This window comes from Cynocephalus volans, chromosome 8 (genome assembly GCF_027409185.1).
Source record: "Cynocephalus volans isolate mCynVol1 chromosome 8, mCynVol1.pri, whole genome shotgun sequence".
Taxonomy (NCBI): Eukaryota; Metazoa; Chordata; class Mammalia; order Dermoptera; family Cynocephalidae; genus Cynocephalus; species Cynocephalus volans.
In genome coordinates, this window is record NC_084467.1 from 129277433 (window position 1) to 129302860 (window position 25428).

At 35.9% G+C, this 25428-nt stretch overlaps 1 protein-coding gene and 1 non-coding gene across 5 annotated transcripts in view; one reads left to right on the top strand and one right to left on the bottom strand.

Moving 5' to 3' along the window:
• Positions 1-9970, top strand: part of SUCO (SUN domain containing ossification factor) — an 81121-nt gene extending 71151 nt beyond the window's left edge. For 3 of the 4 annotated variants that reach the window (XM_063106115.1, XM_063106116.1, XM_063106117.1), the window contains 2 exons: positions 6747-6802; positions 7961-9970. In XM_063106115.1, the coding sequence (XP_062962185.1) occupies positions 6747-6802; positions 7961-8404 (500 nt within the window). In that variant the 3' untranslated portion in view covers positions 8405-9970. Of the gene's footprint in view, positions 1-6746; positions 6803-7960 lie in introns of those variants that run through there. The other variant, XR_010024243.1, reaches the window with a different exon arrangement.
• A 1662-nt stretch (positions 9971-11632) lies between these two features.
• On the bottom strand, positions 11633-11739 carry LOC134385338 (U6 spliceosomal RNA). Its single transcript, XR_010024327.1, has one exon. It is a non-coding gene; the product is annotated as a U6 spliceosomal RNA (small nuclear RNA).
• Between the last annotated feature and the right edge of the window lie 13689 nt (positions 11740-25428).

Here is a 25428-nt window from a genome sequence, read left to right on the forward strand (position 1 = left end):
ATGTCTTCTTTAGAAAAATGTATATTCAAGTCCTTTGCCCATTTTTTAATTGAGTTATTTGATTTTTCATTGTTGCATTATAGTTCTTTATATGTTCTGGATTATAACCCATTATTATGTATATGATTTGCAAATATTTTCCCCCATTCTGTAGGTTGCTATTTTACTCTGTTAATTGTGTCCTTTGATGCACAGAGGTTTTTAAGTTTGGTTTCATTTGTCTATTCTACTTTCGTTGCCTGTACTTTTGGTATCATACCCAAGAAATCATGGTCAAATCCAATGTCATGAAGCTTTTCCTTTATATTTTCTTGGATGAGGGTCCACTTTCATTCTTTTGCATATCCTAAATTTTGTGAATATTCAGTTTTCCAAGCACCATTTTTCAGAGAGACTGTCCTTTTCCTGTTGAGTGGTCTTGACACCTTTACTGAATATCATTTGACCATATGTGTGAGGGTTTATTTTGGGGCTTTTTATTTTTTCTTCCATTATTGGTCTGTTTGTCTGTCTTTATGCCAGTACTATACTGTTTTGATTACTGTTGCTTTGTAATGTATTTTGAAATCTGGAAGTGTGAGTCCTGTAAGATCGTTCTTTTGGTTGTTTGCAGTTTCTTAAGATTCCACGTGAATTTTAGGATAAACTTTTCTATTTCTCCAAAAAATGTTGTTGGGATTTTGATAGAGGTTGTGCTGAATCTGTAGACCATTTTATACAGTGTGGGTATTTTAACAATGTTAAGACTTCCAACTCATGAACACATGTCTTTCCATTTGTTGTATCTTCTTTAATTTTTTTCATTAGCGTTTTGTAGTTTTCAGTATATATGTCTTTCACCTTCTTGATTACATTTATTCCTAAGTTTTTTATTTTTTTGATGCTGTTGTAAATGAAGTAATTTTCTTATTTTCCTTTTCAATTTGTTTGTTAGTATTTTAAGAATGCAACTGATTTTTTCGTGTGTTAATTTTATTTCCTGCAAGTTACTTAATTCACTTACTAGTTCTAACAGGTTTCTTTTGTTTGTTTTGTTTTGTTTTGTTTAATCTTTTGGGTTTTCTGTATATGAGATCATGTCATCTATGAACAGAGATAATTTTACTTCCTTTTTTCCAATTTGTGTGCTTTTTAAAAAATTCTTGCTTAATTTCTTTGTCTAGAACTTCTAATAGTATTTTGAATGGAAGTGGGGAGGGTGGACATCCATGAGGAAAAGCTTTCAGTCTTTCTACATTGAGCATAATGTTAGATGTGGGCTGTTCATAAATGGCCTTTATTATGTTAAGGTAGTTTCCTTCCCTTAGTAGTTTATTGAGTATTTTTATGGTGCAGGGATATTGAATCTTGTCAAGTGCTTTTTCTGCATAAATTGAGATGGTCATATGGTTTTAGTCTTTTATTCTGTTAATGTGCTTTTATTACATTGATTTATTTTTGTATGTGGAACCATTTTTGCATTACAGGAATAAATCCCACTTGGTCATGGTATAATCCTTTTAACATGCTGTTGAATTTTGTTTGCTAGTATTTTTTTTTTTTTTGAGGAATTTTACATCAGTGTTCATAATGGATATTTGTCTGTAGTTTTCTTTTCTTGGTAGTATCTTTGTCTGACTTTGGTATCAGGGTAATGCTGGCCTCATAGAATGGCTTGGAAGTGTCAGATTTTGGAAGAGTTTCAGGAGGATTGGTGTTAATTCTTCTTTACATGTTTGTTAGAATTCTCCAGTGAAGCCATCTGATCCTGGGCTTTTCTTTATTGAGAAATTTTCTACCATGTATTCAATCTACTTATTATTGGTTTGTTCAGATTTTCTGTTTCTTCACAATTCAATCTTGGTAGGTGTGTTTCTAGGAATTTATTCATTCATCCAGGAATTTATCCAATTTGTTGGTGTACAGTTGTTCATAGCATTCTTTTATAATCCTTTCTGTGGCATCAGTTGTAAAGTGTCATGTCTTAACTTTTGTATTAAGCATAGTACTTTATACAATGTTAGTTGCTTTTCTTAGAAAGTCTTTATTTTTCCTTCACTTTTGAAGAATAGAGGAGCAAAGATAAGAATTACATCTGACTTGTCCTCAGAAACCAAAAGAATTTGGGGAAATTCTCAGTCATATTTGCTTGAAATTTTTTTGTTCTTTCTTCTCTTGCTTTTCCTTCTGGTATTCCCATTATGTTTATGGTACACCTTTTGTAGTTGTCCCATAGTTCTTAGATATTTGGTTCTGTTTTTCAATCTTTTTTTCTCTTTGCTTTTCAGTTGTGGAAGTTTCTGTTGTCATATTCTCAAGTTCAGAGGTTCTTTCTTCAGCCTTGTTTGGTCTGCTAATGAGTCTATCACAAAGGCATTCTTCATTTCTATAACTGTGTTGCTGACCTCTAGCATTTTTTTTTTTTATTCTTCTTAGAATTTCCATTTCTCTGTTTATATTATCCATGTGTTCTTGCGTGTTGTCTGCTTTTTCCATTAAAGTCCTTAGTATATCAATCATAATTTTTTTAAGATGCCAGATCTGATAGTTCCAACATTCCTGCTATAGCTGACTCTGGTTCTGATGTTTGTTCATTCTCTTCACACTGTGTTTTCTGCCTTTCAGTATGCCTTATAATTTTTTGTTGAAAGGTAAACACGATATACTGGGCAAATAGGCCTTTAGTAATGTAGTGGTGAATTGTGGGGGTAGGGGAAGCATTCTGTAGCCCTATGAGTAGGTCTTAGTCTTTTGGTAAGCTTGTGAACTTCACCAGTGCTTTTCATTCATCCCCTCAACACCTGTTAGGTGTGATAGGTTGGCTAGAGAGAGCTGGACTTGGGTATTTCCCTTCCCCCAGGTAGGTTAGGCTCTTTAAATTCTAGCAGATTAGGCTCTGGTAAATTAGCTACTCCAGAGGGCAGGCCTTGTCAAGAGCAGAATGCTCTGATGTATTTCAAATGGTGAAGACCTGGCAGTGCTCCTGAAGATAAAACTCATAAAAGTGGGAGGGCCCCCCCCCATGACTAGGTCCCCCTGGAGTTTTTTAACTCACAGTCTTGTGCACACTGAGCCTCCAGCAATTCATAAGTTACAGTTCAGTTTTCCATACCCCAGCACTAGTTCCCTCAGGAGTTTCTGTTCCTGTGTTTTTGCTCTAGTAAGTTGTGATTCTCTGTATCTACCTGTCTGTCTCTTCAATTTCGAGGGTAATGGTTTTCCTTGTGACTTCGCATCTCTGATAGATTTAAGAAGAGTTGGTTTTTCAGTCTGTTCGGCTTTTTACTTAGGACAGAATGACAGCTTCTAAGCTTCTTACATGCTGGACCAGAAACCAAAGTCCCTAGATTTTTATATTGATTTTTATATACAGCATTGTTTTACTGGAATAGTTCATTTGTAGCTTATTTTAGATTTTCTGTGCATACAGGCACAACTGAGAATAAAGACAGTTTGTTTCTTCCTTTCCATTCCTTATAGGTTTTATTTTCTTTGCCTTCTTAACTGTGATGGCTAGCATTTTCAGCAGTGTTAAATAGAAGTAGTTGACAGTCCATCTTTGTCTTATTCCCAAAGGGAAAGTTTTCAATGTTTTAATATTAAATACTATCTTTGTCACAGATGTTTTGTAGATCTTTATCTGAGTATGTTCCTCTCTATTCCTAGTTTGCTAATAGTTTCCCTCCCCCATTAATCTATGTTTAATTTTGCAAAATACTTTTTTTTTTAGCATCTTTTAAGATCATTTTTTAATATGTTATGAAAACGAATTACATTAATTTATTTTCTAATGTTAAACTTACATTGCTTTCTTAAATACCAGTTGCTCATGATATAGATGTGTGTGAATTTTATACATATATAGTTATTTTTACATAATTTTGTCTGATAATTATTTAGGAATTTTGCATCTATTATTTGTAAGACTGGCATGTAATATTTTCTTTCTCATGTTGGGTTTTGGTATGTAAGGCTTAAAAAAATTAGATGGGCAATGTTATCCTTCTTTTTCTGTTCTCAGAAAAGGAGTTTAAGATTATAATTATTTCTTTTTTGAATCGGTAAAGTGTTGTAGGTCTGGAATTTTCTTTGTAGGAGGAGTTTTCGGTTATAGGAACTGGGTGTTCTTGTCACTTTAAATTACAATTTCCAGGAATTTGTCCATATCATTTAAATGTTAAATTTTATTAGTACAAAGTTGTTCACTTCTTGTTTGTTGCCTGTTATCTGTTCTTTTTTTCTCACCTTCTTTGCCTTCATTAAGATTTTTTGTTGGGGAAGAAGTGTTTAGTTTCCTTTTACTACCATTAGGTTAGAAATTGTACAGTTTTTATTCTTTTACTGGTTACCCTTAAAAATTACAAATACTTATCAAAGTCTATAGGTAATCAATACTTTACCTCCTCCCAGACAATAAAATGATCTTAAAACTCTTGTTTATCCCCAACCTGATTTATATATTATTCTTGTGTATTGTAATTCTATTTTTTTTCTGCTTAATTTAAACTCAGCAAGGTTTTGTTACTACTTTTTACACTTAATGTTTATTGAAACTCACCCACATATTTACCAATTGCTTTATTTTTCAGTTCTTTATAAAATCATTTATTACTTTAAACCTAAAATATTCTTCTCCCTTTTTTTTCTTTAATCTTGTTTGACAATTTTTGGACTCTTTGAATCTTTGAGTTTGGTATCTTTTATTAGTAGTGGGAAATTCTCAGCCATTATGTTTTCCCCAGTTTTTTCCTCTGCCTCATTCTCTCATTTAATTAAATAAGTTAGTCCTTCTTCCTGCATTTTCTTTGTCTTGTAGACTTTCCGTCTTTTTGACTTTTGGTGCTGTATTTGGATGGCTACTTCTGATCTGTCTTCTAGATCACACAGTCTTCAGCTGTATCTAGTCTGTTATTAAATTTATCTATTGATTTTTTAATTTCAGTTATTACATTTTCCATTTCTAGGAGTTCTTTTCATATTTTTTTAAATTCAGGTCTTTTTTGTTTTGTTTCCTGCAGATATTTTCAAGCTTGCTTTTTTTATTTAAACATAGTAAGCATAATTGTCATTATGTAATCTGTGTTTGATAATTCTAATATCTTAACTCTTTGTGAATCTGTTCTTTAATTGTCTTTGTAGGTTCTTGCTCAAGGTGTATTCTTGGTTATCTTCATGTGCTACTCCTTTTTGAAAAATTGTTTATGGGGATAATTTGAAGGCTAGAATATAGGTCCTTATTCCAAAGGGAATTTGTGTTTGCTTTACTTTCACATTACACTTAACATTCCTGTCTTGAGGTTTGTTGGACCATAAGGTGATGAGAATTTGGACTGCAAGTTCATGCATGGCTTCATTCTTTCCCTGAGGATGTAGTCCTTCAGAGTCTCAGTTTACTGTGTGAAAGGAGAGGGTATTTTATTAGACTACTACTTTGGGTGGGCCCTGGGATCTGATTTGTGATCCATTCCCTTTATAAATCCCATCAGAAACAAAGTTCATTGTTCATTAGCAAATGCTCTCAGGACAAAAATGAGACTTTTGTGTTCCACTTGACTCTCTGAGTTCCTACTTTTCCTTCAGTTTTGGCCTGGGGTTTACTTACTATCCTGGCAGCTTTTCAGTGCTTTTTACTGATTTTTTAAAAAATCCATCATATTTAGTTGCTTTCAAGTAGAGAGGCTGATCTGAGTAACATGACCATTCCTAGAAGTAGACATTATGATTTATTAAAAAAGCAACTTGAGATTAGTAATCTGATAGAAATGACTATTTAGAGGAATATTTGGATATTTATATATTTGATGACTTTCTCAAGAAATCTCTAAGATGTAATGTAGAAAATTATAATTGGTTGAGTCATGTTATTAATGAATTTCTGGTATGTGAAGGTTTATAGTGAATTTGCTACTCATAAACTTAGTTCTGTCTCTGTCAGACCTTAAATTATTTACTTTACATGGGTTGAATAGGACCAAAGTCTCTTAGTCCCTCTTCTATGTGTATGTTCATCTCGTCAATGTGGGGGTGGGGTAGGGGTGTCTTGAATGTGCTTAAAGTTATGAAATCCTGTAAACTTTGAGCTAAAGCCGATAGATCTAATTTATTGACCATGCCAGAAGTGTTTATTCAGTATTGCTTAGTCATATATATTGCATGTTCAAGCAGTTTTTAGATTTTGGAGTTCATAGTTTTGATCATAGTAATAAACAATTAGAAAAAAATTGCTTGGATTTTTTTGTGTGTGTATATTCATCTAACTGGCTTCCAATGTGTTCACAACTGCGTGTTGCACAGTGTTAATCCACCTTTGCAATACAGTGTAGAGTTTAGTCTTTTAGGGAAATTTTTAAATGATGTGTAGATTTGGTGGCTTACCCAGTAATGTTATTTTCTTCATCAGGTAAGAGAGTAGGGTTGGGCCCAAAGAAAGATCCTTATTGTGTTTGTTGATAACCAGCTGTTATTTAAAAACTTAAAGAAGTATAGATGTATGTAGTAAGTTATTTTATACTTAAGTATAAAAACTTAACAAGGAAGTATAGTTATTTGAAGGTAACCAGTCAAGTTCAAAATAAGAATACCGTCTCCTACCTTTCCTCTTTTGGCTTACTAATTTAAAATGCATAAATGTATATTTAACCTGATATAAATATAAATTCATTAGTTCTGTTAACAAAATTATCACTAAGGGATGATATTATATTTTTTAGTGTTTGATCATAGCATAATCCACTTTTCATTTTACATCTACTTTTTTTCCCTTATAGTAGACCCAAATGATTTGTACATTGTAGAGCCCCTCAAGTTCTCTCCAGAAAAAAAGGTAATATTTTGTTTCTTTTTAAGTTTATTGGTATGTTCTGTGGTAATAAATGAAGAAATAGGTTGAAAAATTTAACATAACCTTTAAGTAGTCCTTAACTTACTGTTTATTTCCAATCATGGGAATAGTGTAAGTAAATGTTGACAGGAGTTAGCAAGCTGTAACCTATGGCCTGTGACCTATTTTTTATAGGCCAGGAGCTAAGAAGGGTTTTCTCATTTTTAAAGGGTTATAAAATAAAACAAAGAAGAATATGCAGGAGAGATAGTATGTGACCTGTAAAGCCTAAAATATTTACTGTCCAAACTTTTGCAGATATAGTTTGCTGATAGTCATTATTTATTGAATATTGAATGCGTGCCAGGCACAGTGCATGCACTATTCCCGTAATCCTCACAACAGTGTGAAAATAATATTACCCCCATTTTTTAAATGAGAAAACTGAAACTCAGATTTGTGTCTTTCTTAAACGACCCATTAAATAGATGGAAATACTCAGAATGTACTTAGGATTTTTTTGGCAACAAAGTCTGTACTTTTCCATTGTGCCTCTCAAATGAAATTATATTCAGTTTGATTAACAGAAATTGCTCTAGATGAAAGAACTTGGGCTTTAGAGCCAAATAACTTGATTCAGTTCCAACTAGACCACTTAGTACTTTGTAACTTGGGCAAGGAACCAGACCTCAGATCCTTGGTTTTCTCATTTAGGAATCAAGGGTAAAATTACCCACCTTTCGGAGTTAATTAGTAAGATATACATGAAAGCAACCATATGATGTCTGGCACATACTAGGTATTCAGGTGTTAGTTATCATTCCTTAAATCTATATTCATAGGTGGCTGGTAAGCAATTTAGAGAGTTTTGATTGAGTAGTATTTACAAAATGAGAAGGTGATGATAGTTATCTATATAGAACATAACTGTGTGTGTGTGTGTGTATACTGTACAAGGATACATCAAAAAGTTTGTGGAAAGATTTGTATTTTAATTCTATTTTTCTAGGAACTTTTTGAAGTGCCCTTGTATATGCCCTTTATAATTATGTTTTACTTTTCACCAGGCACTTTTTTCCATTAGCTCAGCTCTCTAGATGTTTGATAAGGTAACTATTAGAGATCTAATTCCTATCCTTTTTTTACCTGCTTGTGTTACAGAAGAAACGCTGCAAGTACAAAACTGAAAAAATTGAGACCATAAAGCCTGCAGATCCATTGCACCCTGTAGCCAATGGAGACATAAAAGGAAGGAAGCCCTTTACGAACCAGAGAGATTTTTCTAATATGGGAGAAGTTTATCACTCTTCTTATAAAGGTCCTCCATCTGAAGGAAGTTCAGAAACTTCATCACAGTCAGAAGAGTCCTATTTTTGTGGCATTTCAGCTTGCACAAGTCTGTGCAATGGACAGTCCCAAAAGACAAAAACTGAGAAGAGGGCTTTAAAACGGAGGCGATCTAAAGTCCAAGACCAAGGAAAATTGATAAAAACTCTAATACAGACTAAGTCAGGATCATTGCCGAGCCTGCATGACATAATCAAAGGAAACAAAGAGATCACCGTGGGAACATTTGGTGTTACAGCAGTGTCGGGACACATCTAAAACTAGTTGAACTTTTCATTCTGGAGACTTTTTTGTTGTTTTTTGAAGACCAGTCTGTATTTGAAGGGTTTGGGGGAGGGAGAAAATATTAGTGGGAAAACTATTCAGAAATTATGGTTTCTGCCTTTTTAAAAAGTAGATGGGATTATGTCAATCATGGTTAATGAGCTGCAGTTTTACAAGGCTGATCATTTCCTACAAGGACAATGGTAAACATTTTATAAAGATGTTTTTTCATAGATTAATTACTGGGACAAAAGTAATTTGGAAGCCCAGTCCCTTGGGTGGGATAGGAATGAAAGCATAAACCTCTTCCTTTAGCTTTGTTCCTATTTTTTGCACCTTCCCATATTTATGTGCCTTTTGTCTATTTATAATGCCACTGGAAGAGGAGGGAAAACTTTTTCTGTCATTTGATTTCTTTTATAACTTTGTTAGTTTTTTTGAAGCTGCAAACACTACAAGGTTTTAGGGTGGTCTTTGCCTGAAGCTCAGCAGTGTGGGTAAGACAGTGTAAAGATCCTAAAGACTTGCCAAATAGATCTCTGTTTAACATACTCACTGGAAATAAACACTTGCTGGAATTTTTAAGTCTATTCTTTTAGGTAAATGGTGATGTTATTAATGTTTTCATTAAACTTGTTTGGACTGGATTACTATAATTACTAATTCAGTGAGAGAAAAACTACAAGATCTTTTCTTGCAAATGACTGGTATTTGCAAACAAATTTTTGATAAATTCACCTTTTAAACACATTTAACCATTTGTGAAGGTTTTCTTTAGCTATATTACGTTTTAAACATTCACACTAAACACTAGTCCTCCAAACTTTCCACATCACTGTTTTCTATTACTACAAATATAAAATTTGAAGGTTTGGCAAGGGAGTCCAGGTCTTATATGATATAATCACTGCCTGTGTACATATGAACAGAACCAGCTAGTGAGTTTGTCAAGCCTTGTCTAATTGGTCAAGTCTAAAGGGATTATTATTCCTTGAGGTTTGCTTTGTATTGGCTACAGATGTGCAGAGATATATACATATGTGATGGCAATATGTCTGTCTTCATTTGTCTTTTTTCCTTTAAAAAATAATTGGCAGCGACTGTATTTGAATAAATGATTTCTTAGTGTGTGATTGTACAGTAATGAGTGAAAGTGAAACATGTTTCTTTTTGAGAGAATTGACCATTTTGTGTTGTGAGATTTATGTTATAACTTATTGAGCACTTTTATTAATAACTGTAAACCTGTCTAATACCTTTTTTAGGGTATTGTTTGTAATGTGACTAAAGCCTTTTTTATTTGAGTTGCTGCTTTAGGTTAACAGTATGTTTTAGAAGATTTCAATTTTTTTTCCAGTCTGCACAATTAGCCATTCAGAGCAAGAGGGGCTGATTGTATAGAAGCCCCTTGGAAAGAGGTCCAGCTGAGAGCAGAGGTACAGCAGGAAGTTACACCATCTGTGTGTTGTGGGAAGAGGACTTTCAATATGTAACTACAGAGCTGTAGTGCCATTAGAAACTGTGAATTTCCAAATAAATCTGAATACTTGTCTTTATTAATTACTGACTCTTCTGTTCTTCGAAAGAGAACTCACAAATTTATTAACCTCTGAATATAGATTTAAATTTGTGCACTTTTAAAGCTAAATATAGCAACATCCCATTAAATACTGATCACATTTCAGCCAACAACAGATTGTACTTTCACATAAATATTTTTCTCTATGGAGTCATAATTTCAAAATTATGATTTTAAAATGACAGTTTTGAACCTTTATTTAATGTAGTACATGTATGTGCTTTTTCTTAATAGGTGCCATCTTTAAGACTACTAATATTTAACTTTTCCATATGTAAATAGAGTATAACATTTTGCAATGTGGGGTTTATTTTTCTTCTCTCAGGTTATAACTACATGAGGAGGAAAAGAAAACAAAACCTTAAAACAAGGAGTGAAATTCTTGCCAATAGTAGATTTGTGCCTAGTAAGACTAATATATATATATGTGTGTGTGTGTGTGTGTGTGTGTGTGTATATACATATGCATTAGGACAGGATGAAATGAGGAAAGTAGGGGGTTGGTAATGACAAGGATGAAAAGTAAAACAGTTCTTTTAATTGGATTTTTAAAAATATTAATTGAAGTTATATATCCATATAATTTGGGGAATTAAATAGTTTTAAAAGGCTTGTACAGAAAAGCAGCAATTCTCTATTCCATGCTGTTTCTCACACACACCACCACCACCACCCACCTTTCTCCACCAAGGATTTCTTGCTCCCCAGCAGCAACTGTTTTCAACTCCATATTTCCAGTTATTTTGTTTATCTTGCCACGTTTTGATTTGTGTCCCCAATCTGAATATATAAACTTGAAGGCATAAACATGAAATGGATATAAACTTCTATTTGTTAACCTAGTTGAATAAGTTTAAAATCACAATATATTAAGTAATATGTCAACTTAGAAATACTGCTTTTTAAATTACATTTCATAGAACAAAGTTATTAAAAACCTTACATGCCTTTCTCCAATTTTTTTTTTTTTTTTTTTTTTTTGGTAGCTGGCTGATACATGGATCTGAACCCTTCACCCTGATGTTATAACACCATGCTCTAACCAACTGAGCTAACTGGCCAGCCCTCTCCAGAATTTCTTAATTTGAAAAATTTTTCATAGAAAAATTGAACACCCATGCACCTTTATCCAGATTCATCAGTGGTTGACATTTTTAGTTTTCTTTCTATATGTGTATGTGTGTTTTAAATGTATATATGTATATGTGTGTGTATATATATATATATAATATATATGTGTATTATGCATGATAAATATGAGGGTTCTTCAAAAAGTTCATGGAAAGATTCATATTATCTTTTAATTCACTTTTTCTGTGAACATTTTGAAGTACCCTCGCATGCACAAACGTGTGTGTTTGTGTAAAACATTTTTTTGGGTGAGCCATTTAAAAGTAAGTTGGGGCATCATGATCCTTCATCCCTAAATGCTTCAGCATGTGTTTTCCTAGAACAAGAATATTTGCCTATATGACCATAATACCAGTATCACACCTAAGAAAATTAATAATTTCATAATATCTAATATATAGTCCATAGTCAAATTTCTCCAGATGCTGTCATTCACACATACATACACTTTTTTCTTTTTGGTCCAGGGTTCAGTCAAGATTCATTTGGTTGTATTGTCTATTTAGTCTCTTCAAAAAAATAGACTGCTCATGACTTTGCATATATTCCTTGTACAAAGGCCATACTTATTTTCTCTAAATCATTCCAGTTTTATTGTATGAGCTGCCAAAGTGAGCACTAGGAGATTTTCTGAGTGATGTGTTGATGTTGCCATGGTAAATTTTATTCCAACCCACAGTGTTCATTTGTACATTAAAACATATCCTGAGAAAATATCCTGTTGGGACATAGACTCACAACCTCTGCATTATACTCCACTTAACCTATTACTTCCAAATTAATCTTTTGAATGTTTGTTTACAATAGAGTTTGTCAGTTGCTATTGTGAAGTCCTGTACCCTGGACTACCAAATCCGTGTTCCTTTTTTTTTTGACAAGTAGATCAGCAAATATTAAAATCCAAACAAATGCCTTCTGTTACAACACTTGTAAAATCTTTTTGAGAAAACATAAGCATTTGTGATTTTTTTTTAAGTGAATGTGGTGGGGGGACAAGTTTTAATCCCAGAATAGTTTAAAATAGCCAGTTCCCCATGGAAGTGGTGCATCATACAGTTTAAGAGCAGGTGCTTTGAAATCAGGTTGCCTGTTTTCATATTTGCTCTCCAGCTCTTAAGCTAGTTGTGGCATTTGACAAGTCACAATCTTATTAAGCCTCAGATTTCTCACCCCTAAATGGGGGCAATAGTACCTACTTCAAAGGGTTGTTCTGAAGATCAAGTGTGCTAATAACTGTCATGTTCCTAGCATGTAGTACACACTCAATGTTAAGCAATTAATGTCTGGATGCCCAGGGTTCTCATCCCTGGTTTCCATACAGCTACCAGCAGGGGTCATGAAAGGAACTCATCATGCTTGGTGTAAGACTGCATCACCTCCAGCCTCAGGCTACACCTCAGTCTACTATTCCAAAGGAGATTTGAACCCAGTGTGCTTTGAGAAAGACCACTCCTCAGTGCTTTCATCTCAAGGGTGAATAGGCCCACCCAGAACTCTGCAGGGCTCCTGGAAGACCTGGCCACCCCTTTCTACTGCTCAATGTGAAGTCTTGTCAACTTTAAGCCTCAAAAGCATTAGGGTGAATTGCATATGTCCTTGATTCCTTTTAATTTTATAACCACAGGAAGCCCTCATATGGCTCTTAACAACCTCCTTTCTGGACCCATATTCTTTCCCCAACTCCTAACACATTCCCACTGTGCCCTGTGGAACTCAAAATCAATCATCAGTAAAATTCCCTAAAATCTTTTACTTCTCTCAACCCTCCCTTCACCTTGAATCCTTTATTCAGGTCACTTTTTTTTTTTTTCCTATACCCATCACACCACTGGACCTACAGCTAGATTTAAATGTTCACCTTTATCTTCAGTGCCACCATGAGACCACTCTCCACTCTCTGTAAAATGTTTCACTTTGAATGTTATATCAAAAAAGTGTACCACCTGCTATTCCTCCTTGTTGCAAATGAACCCCTGTATTCTCACCCTCACCCTCGTCCTTAGGGTCACTCATTCCAATGTTGCTTCTGTCATAATACCTGATGATTTCAGTGTCTATCTCACGTTATTTTTTCTAGTTTCTAGGTTCCTAGCCTTTCTTCTCCAGACTATGTTGGCCACTTACTCTCATGATTAAATCTGAGCTTTTGTCATTACCAATATCCGTATTCTTCCTTAATATCAATTTCAAGCATCCAACTCTGACCATCACCTCTTATTTTTCTAGTTCATGCCCACTGGCACCCTAAGTCTAACAATGCCTTCATCCTACCAAATCCTACAATCCGTTGTTCATACCACTTTTGCACTCTCTTTCCCTTAAAGTCTTTACTTCTCCTCTTACCCAGCTTGAATTCCATGGTTAGTCCTTAAAATTTCTCCTTTTCATATAACTTCAACTTCCTTGCCTTTCTCTTGCCTTGATGTATTGCTGGGAAAAGCAAAATCCTGGTGAAATCCCAACCTGCTACTGCACACCAATGTCCACAAAGCTAAAGCTGACCAGGGAGAATCATCATGACTATTGATCTCAAGTAGGCACTTAATGCTGCTAGGAATCATAATACATTTTCCTAGTCCATTTATCAATTCTCTTGAAATATATCAATCTTTTTCCTTAAAACATGCACTTTGCTCTGTCCTTAATGTCAGTTGATGACCCCCTTTCACTGAGAAAATATAAAAGTAATCAAAGACCTTCTCCCAAGCTCCCACCTACCAGCCTCTGTCCATATGATCTACCTTTGCTCATGCTACTTTGGATGAACTGTCTCCTTAAAGCTAATGCTCTATTTGTGGACTCGATTTCATCCTTAATTTAACCTGCCGAGGACATTGCTTCAGTTGTTTCTCTCCTGCGTCATTATTTTTTCCCCTTTCAAGTAGATCACTCCCATTATAAACCCTCTTGACCCCTGTTTTCCCTCCAGCTACTGCCTGTTTCTCTCATTACTTCACAACAAAACTCCTCGAAATGGACGTCTACCCTCACCACCATCAGCGTCATCCTTTCTTGAATTCACTCCAATCAGGTCACCGACTTCACTCACCTCTCTACTGAAACTGCCTTTGTCAAGGGCATCAATAACCTCATGTTGCTAAAACCAATGGTCATTCTCTTGCTGCAACACTTCCTTTGCATGGCATCCAGGACACCACAGTTTCCCTTCTACAACAATGGGGACTCCTTTTCGGTCTCTTGTTCTAATCTCCTTATCTCCTCTTAATGTTGGAACATCCCAAAGCTCAATTCTAGGACCTCTACTTTCTATTTACTCACTTCCTGTGTTGATTACTATCATCTTTATGTCTCAGTTTCAGAGTTTTCTATTCCATTCCATTGATCTTTGTATCTTTTTCTCAGCCAATGCTCACATTTTTAATTATGACATTTAATTATCTCTTTAAAAATGTTTATAATAGTCTTCTATATCGGAATATATTAAAAATTACATTGTTAAGTTCCCCAAACTTCCCTTTGAACTTGCTTTTAATTTATTAATTATAGGTGTTAATTTGTGGAGAAATGTTGATTTCACAATATTGAATTTTTCTATTCGGGAATGTAGTATGTTTTCACTTATCTAAGTATTTTTGAAGTTTTGTAAGTCTCTTCTTACAGGTCCTGTAATTTGTGTTGTTTATTTTTCAGATTTTGTTTTGTTGTTGTTGTTGCTATCATGAATGAGGTTTCTCTGCCCCGAATATACTTTCCAATGACTTTTTGCTAGTATGAAGAAAAGACATCGGTTTTATTTATGTTTTGTAACAGTCCACCTTACGACATTCTACTTTTTTCTTCAGTTGATTCTCTTAGATTTTCACATGGTGTTGCATTTATCTTACTTCTGGACTTATACCTTTAGTTCCTTCTGCTTTTCTTTTTCCTTTTCTAGTGCTTCCATAACAATCTTAAGTAATAATCGTATGAGCAGGCATCTTTTCTTGTTTGTGATTATAAATATAAGAAAGCTTGTAATGATTCATTATTAAGAATAACGGTTATTAGTTTAAGATGAATATTATATCTTAATTATTTTATTATTTTTTTCATGTTGCACTTATGAAATTAGTAGAGATTCTTTTATTTTATTTTATATTTTTTTAAATTTTATTTTGTCAATATACATTGTCGTTGATTATTGCTGCCCCTTACCAAAACCTCCCTCCCTCCTCCTTCTCCTTCCTCCCCCGCAACAATGTCCTTTCTGTTTGCTTGCCATATCAACTTCAAGTAATTGTGGTTGTTATATCTTCTCCCCCCCGCCTCTGGGGTTTTTTTTGTGTGTGTGTGTGTGAATTTATATATTAATTTTTAACTCCCACCAATAAGTGAGAACATGTGGTATTTCTCTTTCTGTGCCTGAATCGTTTCACTTAATATAATTCTCTCAATGTCCATCCATGTTGTTGCAAATGGCAGTATTTCATTCGTTTTTATAGCTGAGTAGTATTCCATTGCGTAGATGTACCACATTTTCCATATCCACTCATCCGATGATGGACATTTGGGCTGGTTCCAACTCTTGGCTATTGTAAAGAGTGCTGCAATGAACACTGGGGAACAGGTATACCTTCGACTTGGTGATTTCCATTCCTCTGGGTATATTCCCAGCAGTGGGATAGCCGGGTCGTATGGTAGATCTATCTGCAATTGTTTGAGGAACCTCCATACCATTTTCCATAGAGGCTGCACCATTTTGCAGTTCCACCAACAATGTTATGAGAGTTCTTTTTTCTCCGCAACCTCGCCAGCATTTATCGTTCAGAGTCTTTTGGATTTTAGCCATCCTAACTGGGGTGAGATGGTATCTCAGTGTGGTTTTGATTTGCATTTCCCAGATGCTGAGTGATGTTGAGCATTTTTTCATATGTCTGTTGGCCATTTGTATATCTTCCTTAGAGAAATGCCTACTTAGCTCTTTTGCCCATTTTTTAATTGGGTTGCTTGTTTTCTTCTTGTAAAGTTGTTTGAGTTCCTTATATATTCTGGATATTAATCCTTTGTCAGATGTATATTTTGCAAATATTTTCTCCCACTCTGTTGGTTGTCTTTTAACTCTGTTAATTGTTTCTTTTGCTGTGCAGAAGCTTTTTAGTTTGATATAATCCCATTTGTTTATTTTTCCTTTGGTTGCCCGTGCTTTTGGGGTCGTATTCATGAAGTCTGTGTCCAGTCCTATTTCCTGAAGTGTTTCTCCTATGTTTTCTTTAAGAAGTTTTATTGTTTCAGGGTGTATATTTAAATCCTTAATCCATTTTGAGTTGATTTTAGTATATGGTGAGAGGTATGGGTCTAGTTTCATTCTCCTGCATATGGATATCCAGTTATCCCAGCACCATTTGCTGAAGAGGCAGTCCCTTCCCCAGTGAATAGGCTTGGTGCCTTTCAAAGATCAGATGGAAGTAAGTGTGTGGGTTGATTTCTGGATTCTCTATTCTATTCCATTGGTCAGTGTGTCTGTTTTTATGCCAGTACCATACTGTTTTGGTTATTATAGCTTTGTAGTATAGCTTAAAGTCAGGTAGTGTTATGCCTCCAGCTTTATTTTTTTTCTCAGCATTGCTTTGGCTACGTGTGGTCTTTTATTATTTCATATAAATGTCTGGATAGTTCTTTGATTTCTGAGGAAAATGTCTTTGGAATTTTGATGGGGATTGCATTGAATTTGTATATCACTTTGGGTAATATGGACATTTTCACTATGTTGATTCTTCCAATTCAAGAGCATGGGATATCTTTCCATCTTCTTCTATCCTCTCTAATTTCTCTCAGCAGTGGTTTGTAGTTCTCATTATAGAGATTTTTCACCTCCTTGGTTAACTCAAATCCTAAGTATTTTATTTTTTTGGTGGCTATTGTAAATGGGCAGGCTTTCTTGATTTCTCGTTCTGCATGTTCACTATTGGAGAAAAGAAATGCTACTGATTTTTGTGTGTTGATTTTGTATCCTGCTACTGTGCTGAAATCATTTTTCAATTCCAAGAGTTTTTTTGTAGAGGTTTTAGGCTGTTCGATATATAGGATCATGTCATCTGCAAACAGGGACAGTTTGACTTCATCTTTTCCAAGATGGATGCCCTTTATTTCCTTCTCTTCTCTGATTGCTCTGGCTAGTACTTCCAACACTATGTTGAATAGGAGTGGTGAGAGTGGGCATGCTTGTCTAGTTCCTGTTCTTAAAGGAAAAGCTTTCAGCTTTTCCCCATTCAGGATGATATTGGCAGTGGGTTTGGCATATATGGCTTTAATTATGTTGAGATACTTTCCCTCTATACCTAACTTATAGAGGGTCTTTGTCATGAATGAGTGCTGAATTTTATCAAATGATTTTTCAGCATCTATAGAGATGATCATATGGTCCTTGTGTCTGACTTTATTAATATGGTGTATCACATTTATTGATTTGCGTATGTTGAACCAACCTTGCATCCCTGGGATGAATCCCACTTGATTGTGGTGAATAATTTTACGTATGTGTTGCTGTATTCTGTTTGCTAGTATTTTAGTGAGGATTTTTGCATCTATATTCATCAAGGATATTAGCTTGTAGTTTTCTTTTTTGGTTATATCTTTACCTGGTTTTCGTATCAGGATGATGTTTGCTTCATAGAATGAATTTGGGAGATTTGTGTCTGTTTCAATCTTTTGGAATAGTTTGTAAAGAATCGGTGTCAGTTCCTCTTTGAATGTTTGGTAAAATTCTGCTGTGAATCCATCTGGTCCTGGGCTTTTCTTTGTTGGGAGCCTTCTGATAACAGCTTCAGTCTCCTTTATTGTTATTGGTCTGTTCAAATTTTCTATGTCTTCATGGCTCAGTTTTGGGAGCTTTTGTGTGTCCAGAAATTTATCCATTTCCTCCAGATTTTCAAATTTGTTGGCGTATTGTTGTTTATAGTAGTCTCGAATGATTCCTTGTATTTCCGATGAATCAGTTCTAATATTGCCTTTTTCATTTCTAATTTTTGTTATTTGAATCTTCTCTCTTCTTTTTTTTTGTTAGCCATGCTAATGGTTTGTCAATTTTATTTATCTTTTCAAAAAACCAACTTTTTGATTCATTGATCTTTTGTATTGTTTTTTTGGTTTCAATTTCATTAAGTTCTGCTCTGATCTTAATGGTTTCTTTCCATCTGCTAACTTTAGGTTTGGATTGTTCTTGTTTTTCTAGTTCTTTAAGGTGAAGTGTTAGTTTGTTCACTTGCCATCTTTCCATTCTTCTGAGGTGAGCATTTAATGCAATAAATTTCCCCTTAATACTGCTTTTGCAGTATCCCATAGGTTTTGGTATGATGTATCATTATTTTCATTAGTTTCAATAAATTTTTTGATTTCCTGCTTGATTTCTTCTTAGACCCATATGTCATTAAGTAGAATGCTGTTTAATTTCCATGTGTTTGTATAGGTTCCAGAGTTTCGTTTGTTATTAATTTCTAGTTTTAATCCATTGTGGTCTGAGAAGATACATGGGATAATTGCAATTTTTTTGAATTTATTGAGACTTAATTTGTGACCTAATATGTGATCTATCCTGGAGAATGATCCATGTGCTGATGAGAAGAATGAATATTCTGAGGTTGTTGGATGGAATGTTCTGTAGATATCTGCCAATTCCAATTGGTCTAGAGTATTGTTTAGATCTTGTGTTTCTCTACTGATTCTTTGCCTAGCTGATCTGTCTAATATTGACAGTGGGGTGTTCAGGTCCCCTGCTATTATGGTATTAGTGTCTATTTCCTTCTTTAGGTCTAATAGAGTTTGTTTCATAAATCTGGCTGCTCCAACATTGGGTGCGTACATATTTATGATTGTTATGTCTTCTTGATGGATCAGTCCTTTTATCATTAAGTAGTGTCCCTCATTGTCTCTTTTTATGGTTTTTAGTTGAAAGTCTATTTTGTCAGATATAAGAATAGCTACTCCAGCTCGTTTTTCTTTTCTGTTTGCATGGTAAATCTTTTTCCATCCTTTCACTCTTAGTCTATGTGAATCTTTATGGGTGAGGTGGGTCTCTTGTAGGCAGCATATAGTTGGGTCCTCCTTTTGATCCAGTCAGCCAGTCTGTGTCTTTTGATTGGGGAATTTAAGCCTTTTACATTAGGAGTTGTTATTGAAAGGTGTTGATTTATTCTTAGCATTTTATTGGTTGTTTGGTTGTCTTAGGTGCCTTTTGTTCCTTGCTTTCTGATTTACTGTTTGGTTTCTGTGTTTGTTGGTTCCTTAAGTTGTAGATAGCATTTTTGTTTGTTTGTTTTCTCTTCAAGAATGCCATTTTTATTATACTAGTGGGTATTGATTTTTCTTGGGTTTTTATGGTAGTTATTTTTTGGGAACCAAACCCAGTACTCCCTTGAGGATTTCTTGTAAGGGTGGTCGTGTGGTAGTGAACTCCTGCAGTTTTTGTTTGTCTGAGAAATATACTATTTGCCCTTCATTTCGGAAGGATAGCCTTGCAGGGTAGAGTATTCTTGGCTGGCAATCTTTATCTTTAATATTTTGAATATATCATCCCATTCCTTTCTAGCTTTTAGGGTTTGTGATGAAAAGTGTGATGTTAGCCTGATTGGGGCTCCCTTATAGGTGATTTGACACTTCTCTCTTGCAGCTTTTAAGATTTCCTCTTTGTCTCTGAGTTTTGCCAATTTGACTATAACATATCTTGGAGAAGGCCTTTTTGGGTTGAAAACAGTTGGGGATCTTTGAGCTTCCTGAATCTGAAGATCTGTGTCTTTTCCTATACCTGGGAAGTTTTCTGCCACTATTTTGTTGAATATGTTTTCAATGCATTCTGCTTTTTCCTCTCCTTTTGGAATACCCATGACATGGATATTTGAACGCTTAAGGTTGTCTGATATCTCTCAAATTTTCTTCAATATTTTTAATTTTTTTCTTTTTTTTTTTCTTTTGTCTGCTTGTGTTATTTCAAACAGCCTATCTTCAAGGTCAGAAGTTCTCTCTTCTGCTTCTGCACGCCTTCTGGTTAAACTCTCTGTTGTGTTTTTTATCTGGTTGAATGAATTTTCAGCTTGGCAAGCCCTGCTACATTCTTTTTCAGGGCATTGATTTCCTTGTACATTTCTTCTTTCAGGTCCTATATACTTTTCCTCGTTTCATCATGTTGTCTAGCTGAGTTTTCTTGTATCTCATTTAGTTTCCTTAGAATTATCACTCAAAATTCCTTGTCAGACATTTCAAGGGCTTCTTGTTCTATAGGATCTAGAGCCTGAGAGGTATTACCCTTTGGTGGTGTACTTTCTTGATTTTTCATATTTCTGGTATTTTTCCTTTTATATTTAGTCATTGTGGCAAGGGATTTCACGGTGCACTGGTTCAACACTGGCTAGGATGCTGCTGGTGCTGCCAATTTGGCATGGCTGCCTCAGTGTCTGCTCGGTCACCTGCTGCTGCCTTGGGTGCATGGTTGCTTCAGGTCTTGGGCCTCTCCAGGGAGGTGCCTCTCTGATCAGCACACACTCCAGGCTGGGTATGGGGTCTGGCAGTGGTGAGGCCTTCCTGCTAGGTTGTGCGCTGGCACCATAGGGCGCATGGTCTCCATGGGACTCGGGCCTGTCCAGGAGGGAGCCTTTCTGGTCGGCGCACACTCGGCTGGGCTGTGGATGGAGTCCGGCAGGAGTGAGGCCTATCTGCTGGTGCTGTGGGGCACATGGTCCCTGCAGATCTTGGGCCTCTCTGGCGGGGTGCCTCTCTGGTTGGTGCACACTCGGCTGGGCTGGGGTTGGGGTCCGGCATCAGCGAGGCCTACCTGCTTGGTCATGCGCTGGCACCGCAGGGCACGTGGTCTTCATGGATCTGTAATGAATTATTATACTGATAGATTGTCTAATCTAAACTATCCTTCTTTTCATTCCTTGGATAAATCAACTTGGTTTTAACTTCTGCTGTTGTGTTTTGGTTCCATATTAGTCAGCTCAGGTTAGGCTATGTTTCAATAACAAATCAACTCAGAAATCTCAATGGATTAACACAATGAAATCTATTTCTCATTTATGTAAAGTCTGATGCAGGTTGGGTGGCTTTCTCACTCTTAAGACTATGCCATCTGGAACACATATAGTCTGAAAGGCTGATGCAAAAAAGGGAAGACGGAGGCTGTTTGGTTAGCTCAGTTGGTTAGAGTGCAGTGTTATAATACTAAGGTCAAGGGTTCAGATCTCCATACTGGTCAGCCACCAGATAAATACATACAAATAAACAAAGAGAAGGGGTCATGGAGAAGGCACACTTGATATTAACTGCCTCAATATGGAATGACACATTATTTATGCTCATATTCCAGTGCTAAAGTTAATAATATTGTCTGAACCCAACTGCAAGGGAATCTGAGAAATATAGCCATCTTACATACCCAGGAAAAGGAAAGAGTGTGGGAAACATATGTCATTGTCTCTGCCACAGATTCTTTGAAATTCTTATTATTCATCTGTCTTTCGATGTCAGCCTGTTATTTCTGTATAGATGTCAATATCTATTTCACAGTTCCTTGATGCATTTTTACAGGCATAATTTTCCAAGACATACTTTGTGTCTGCATCTTCTTTTTACCTTTCTCTGGAGAGTATTAGATACCCGCCTTAACTCATTCTTATGAGAGAGAAGATACATTCAGAATCAGTACTTTTAACAGTTGGGTTGTTTATATAGCTTTAGGTCCTTCTTTCTGTCAGTGTCTAATCCTCTTTTTAAGATTGTAGCTTGGCTTAGCTCTCAGGCCTATAGACTTTCCCTAATAATCTTCTACATAGTGTTTTCCTCTGAACTAGTATTTTTCCTTATCCCATTGCCTAAGTTAACTGATTACTCTGAACCAATGGAGCACATAAAAAATTGTGATTCCATTATGCACTTCTAGTAGAGTTTTCCTGTTATCTACATTTATTGTAGAGGCTGCACCTCCCAGAATGCAATACCAGATCTGTTTCTCATCCAACCATTTTCTGGGATGTGCATTATCTAAAGGATGCAGAAATATGGCTGGCAATCTCAGAAAACAGCCTGTATTACAAAGATGGATGTCCTATTTTCTGATTAGCAAACACTCTTTCTGAGTCCTAGGCCATAAAATGGATGAGTTATAAAGTATATTATAACCCCCTCCTTTCTTTTTAGGTAGTCTTTGTTTAATGACGTGATTCCTATTCATATAGATAGTGGTAAGTCTCTTGGATTCTGGCAGTAGTTTATCATTTTCAGTTACATACTGTACATATATATATACATATGTAACTGAGCATATATATATATAGCTTTATAAGTATTTTAGTGAAAAGTTGGGAGATGCTGCATCTGGGGCTACCAGCCAGAGTCACTCACCTTCATAACTCTTAAAGAATTAAGTCCTAACCTTCACAAAAGGATACTTTGGAGTATTTCTAGGAGTAATTGTGAACTTGCCTCTTTATGGGATCTGAAGAAAAGCGTGGTTCTGTAGAAAAGTTCTTAGCTGTGATTTCTTATGAAAGTTGTGAATTCTTAGAAGTTTAAGTAGTATACAGCAACTTTATTTTGTTTACCTGCTCAGTGGGACTAGTTCTGCCCTTCTAGATGAACTTAGACAGACTTTATTATTGCTCTGGGAATTATAAGGTACAAAGCACAGTCTCAAATTACCGTCTAGAATACCCAGTCCTGGATGACAGGCAAAACTTCCCATTTCGTTCTGAGTTAGAGCTACTCTCCTCTTCCCAGGTAAGTGCTGAGGCAGGCTAGAAGCCTGGATGAAAGACAGCACGGCTGGCACCCGCTTGCTTCTTGGTCCACTGTTTCTCCCCTCACTTGATAAGTGAAATTTCAGACACCTACAGGGTTGGAGTGGTGGAAAAGAGGCAGAAGGAGCAAGAAAATTCTTACTTGGCTAGTGCTGTCGTAAGACAGCTTCAGGCTCTCTGGGTCTGGCAGACATTGAAAGATGACTTTTTCCCTCATGGACACTGTTGAGGGATTTTTAGAGGAATCTCTTGCTAGGGTTTCCTCACCTGTGTTTCCTTGGCATGAATGACACAGATCATCCATATCTCTGGCTTATCATTTCTTCCTTTCCCAGCTCCTGGGATCCAGCAATATCTGTAGCTTTTTTCTGCCGTACCCTGATTGCTCCTTCAGGAGGTCCTATGAGTGAGCACCCATCCAACCCCTGCCACGTGGCTGTCATGTGTGTTTCATATTTTGTCTCCAGAAAACCTGCATCCTTGGCCCACAAACTCTGGGAATGCTACCCAATCCCAACATGGCAGCAAACTCTATGCTCACATCAGAGTAGTTAGCAAGCCTGTCTCTCAACTTTTTAAAATTTTTTAGGTGGGATTTAGATACCGGTCTACTGTGTTCCTTCATTCCTCGACTTCAGGCAACACAGATATCTGGGGGACGTGATCTTATTCCTGCATCAGGTGTTAATCTCAGTTTTTTAAGTCAATCATGATAAATCCATTCTCCCTGCCAGTGATAGGGTTAGGCATGGGTATGTGGTACAATTCCAGCCAATGGAAAATAAAGAAAATTCTGCTGAGAGAGGGGCTTTTTACTCTCTTAAGAGTAAAGAGGAAAAGCTTCTTTACTCTTAAAAAAGCAAGTTATAGTAAAAGATGGACTTTTCTCCCCTCTGGAAAATTTCTTTTCTCAATGATAAGTGTTAAGTCTCTCACACATGATGGGAGCCTGTCTGAGGAAAAGTTTACATAGTGAGGACTGCAGAGTGGAAAAATAAGTTCCTGATGACATTACTGAGTCACTGAATCAAGTAATCCTGGAGCCACCCCACTTTGAGACTCTTCATTAAATGAAATAATAAATCCTTATTATCTTTAAGCCATTCTCAGTTGGTTTTTATGTTCCTGATAGCCAGAAGCCTCCCATCTGATAGACAGAAGTAGTGCTTACTGTGTGCCAAGACCATGTGAAAGCACTGTGCAAGTATTCTCTTATTTAGTGACCTATATGTATAAGTGCTGTTATTGTTCCAATTTAAAGACGAGTAAGCGGAAACATAGAGTGGTTGTAAAGTTAGGAAGTGGAAGAGAAGGGGTTCAAACCCCATTTGTCTGTGTGACTGCAGTGCTTAAATACAACCACCGTGCTGTAACGCCTCCTGGTGGAGACATGAGGGATACAGCCTGAGAACACCTGAGATGGCCCTCTGAGGAATTCAGTCGGTGGGGTCTATTTGCAGAAGTACTCATTTCTTGCATTTAGGCTGGTGGAACTTGTTTTGTAAAGTCCTTATTTTGTAGTAACAGCCTGGTGAGACCTAGGACTCAGAAATTCATCAATTTTATACTCTTGATACTTTCTTGGAACAGAATGTTGCACTTAGTTTCTGTCCTCTGAGTATTACTTTTTAAAACATTAATTATCAGAAAAGATCCAAAATTATATTTTCAAATAGTGTTTTGGAAAAAAAAATAATGCTTTTTGAACAGATTATGGGTACCAAATTTCTTAATAAAAGTTTTTTAAAAAATTGATTTATTACAGGAAATGGGGAGTCTAAAGTGAGTTCTTTAAGAGAAACTTAAATGGGAGGCTTTAAGAGAAAACGTCCAATTTTCTCTTAAAATATGCTGAGAATATATATAGAATGTAGTCATCAGACAAGAATATGAGAGTCCTTCTTTCAAAGAGGTGTTTTGTTCAATGACATAAAATAAATATTTTTTGAACAGTATTGGTTAGGCAGGGTCTGCCACAGCTCTTAACCTTAAGGAGTCAGGAAGTCTACACCATCAAATTCTAAGAAACAGGCAGCAATCAGGAGAAACGAACAGTTACATCAGCAGTAAAGTCTGCTCTCCCCAGGAGCAGGCAATCACAATTCTTATTTATTGGGGTTTATGGAACTTTAAAAGAGGAAGTACAAAAATGACTCAAAATCCCCACATGAAAAAGAATATTGATTTGAGCGAGCATGAAATGCTAATATAACTCAGATCAAAGAGGCTCTACTTAAAAATAACAACTACTAGCACAGCAGAGAGTGGAAGTTGTGGCTCTCCTTTTACCCCAAGAGTCTTTGATCTCCCCCCAAAGCCCTAGAACACCATTCACATGTGTCACATGAGCACCACCCAGGCTTCCTTAACTCTTGTCTGCGTGTTTCTCTGTGTCCCAGAGCAAATGAGCTTATCAAGTTTCTCAGAAATAACTGAAATATTTTCCACAGGGCCATATTGCCTATCCCAGGCTAGCTCAAGCACATTGCTGTTTGGCTAATTACAATTATATCAACTAAATAAAACTGGGCATTTTAGAGAGTTTATTTTCTTTACTATAGTATAGTTCCATTTAGAGCCAT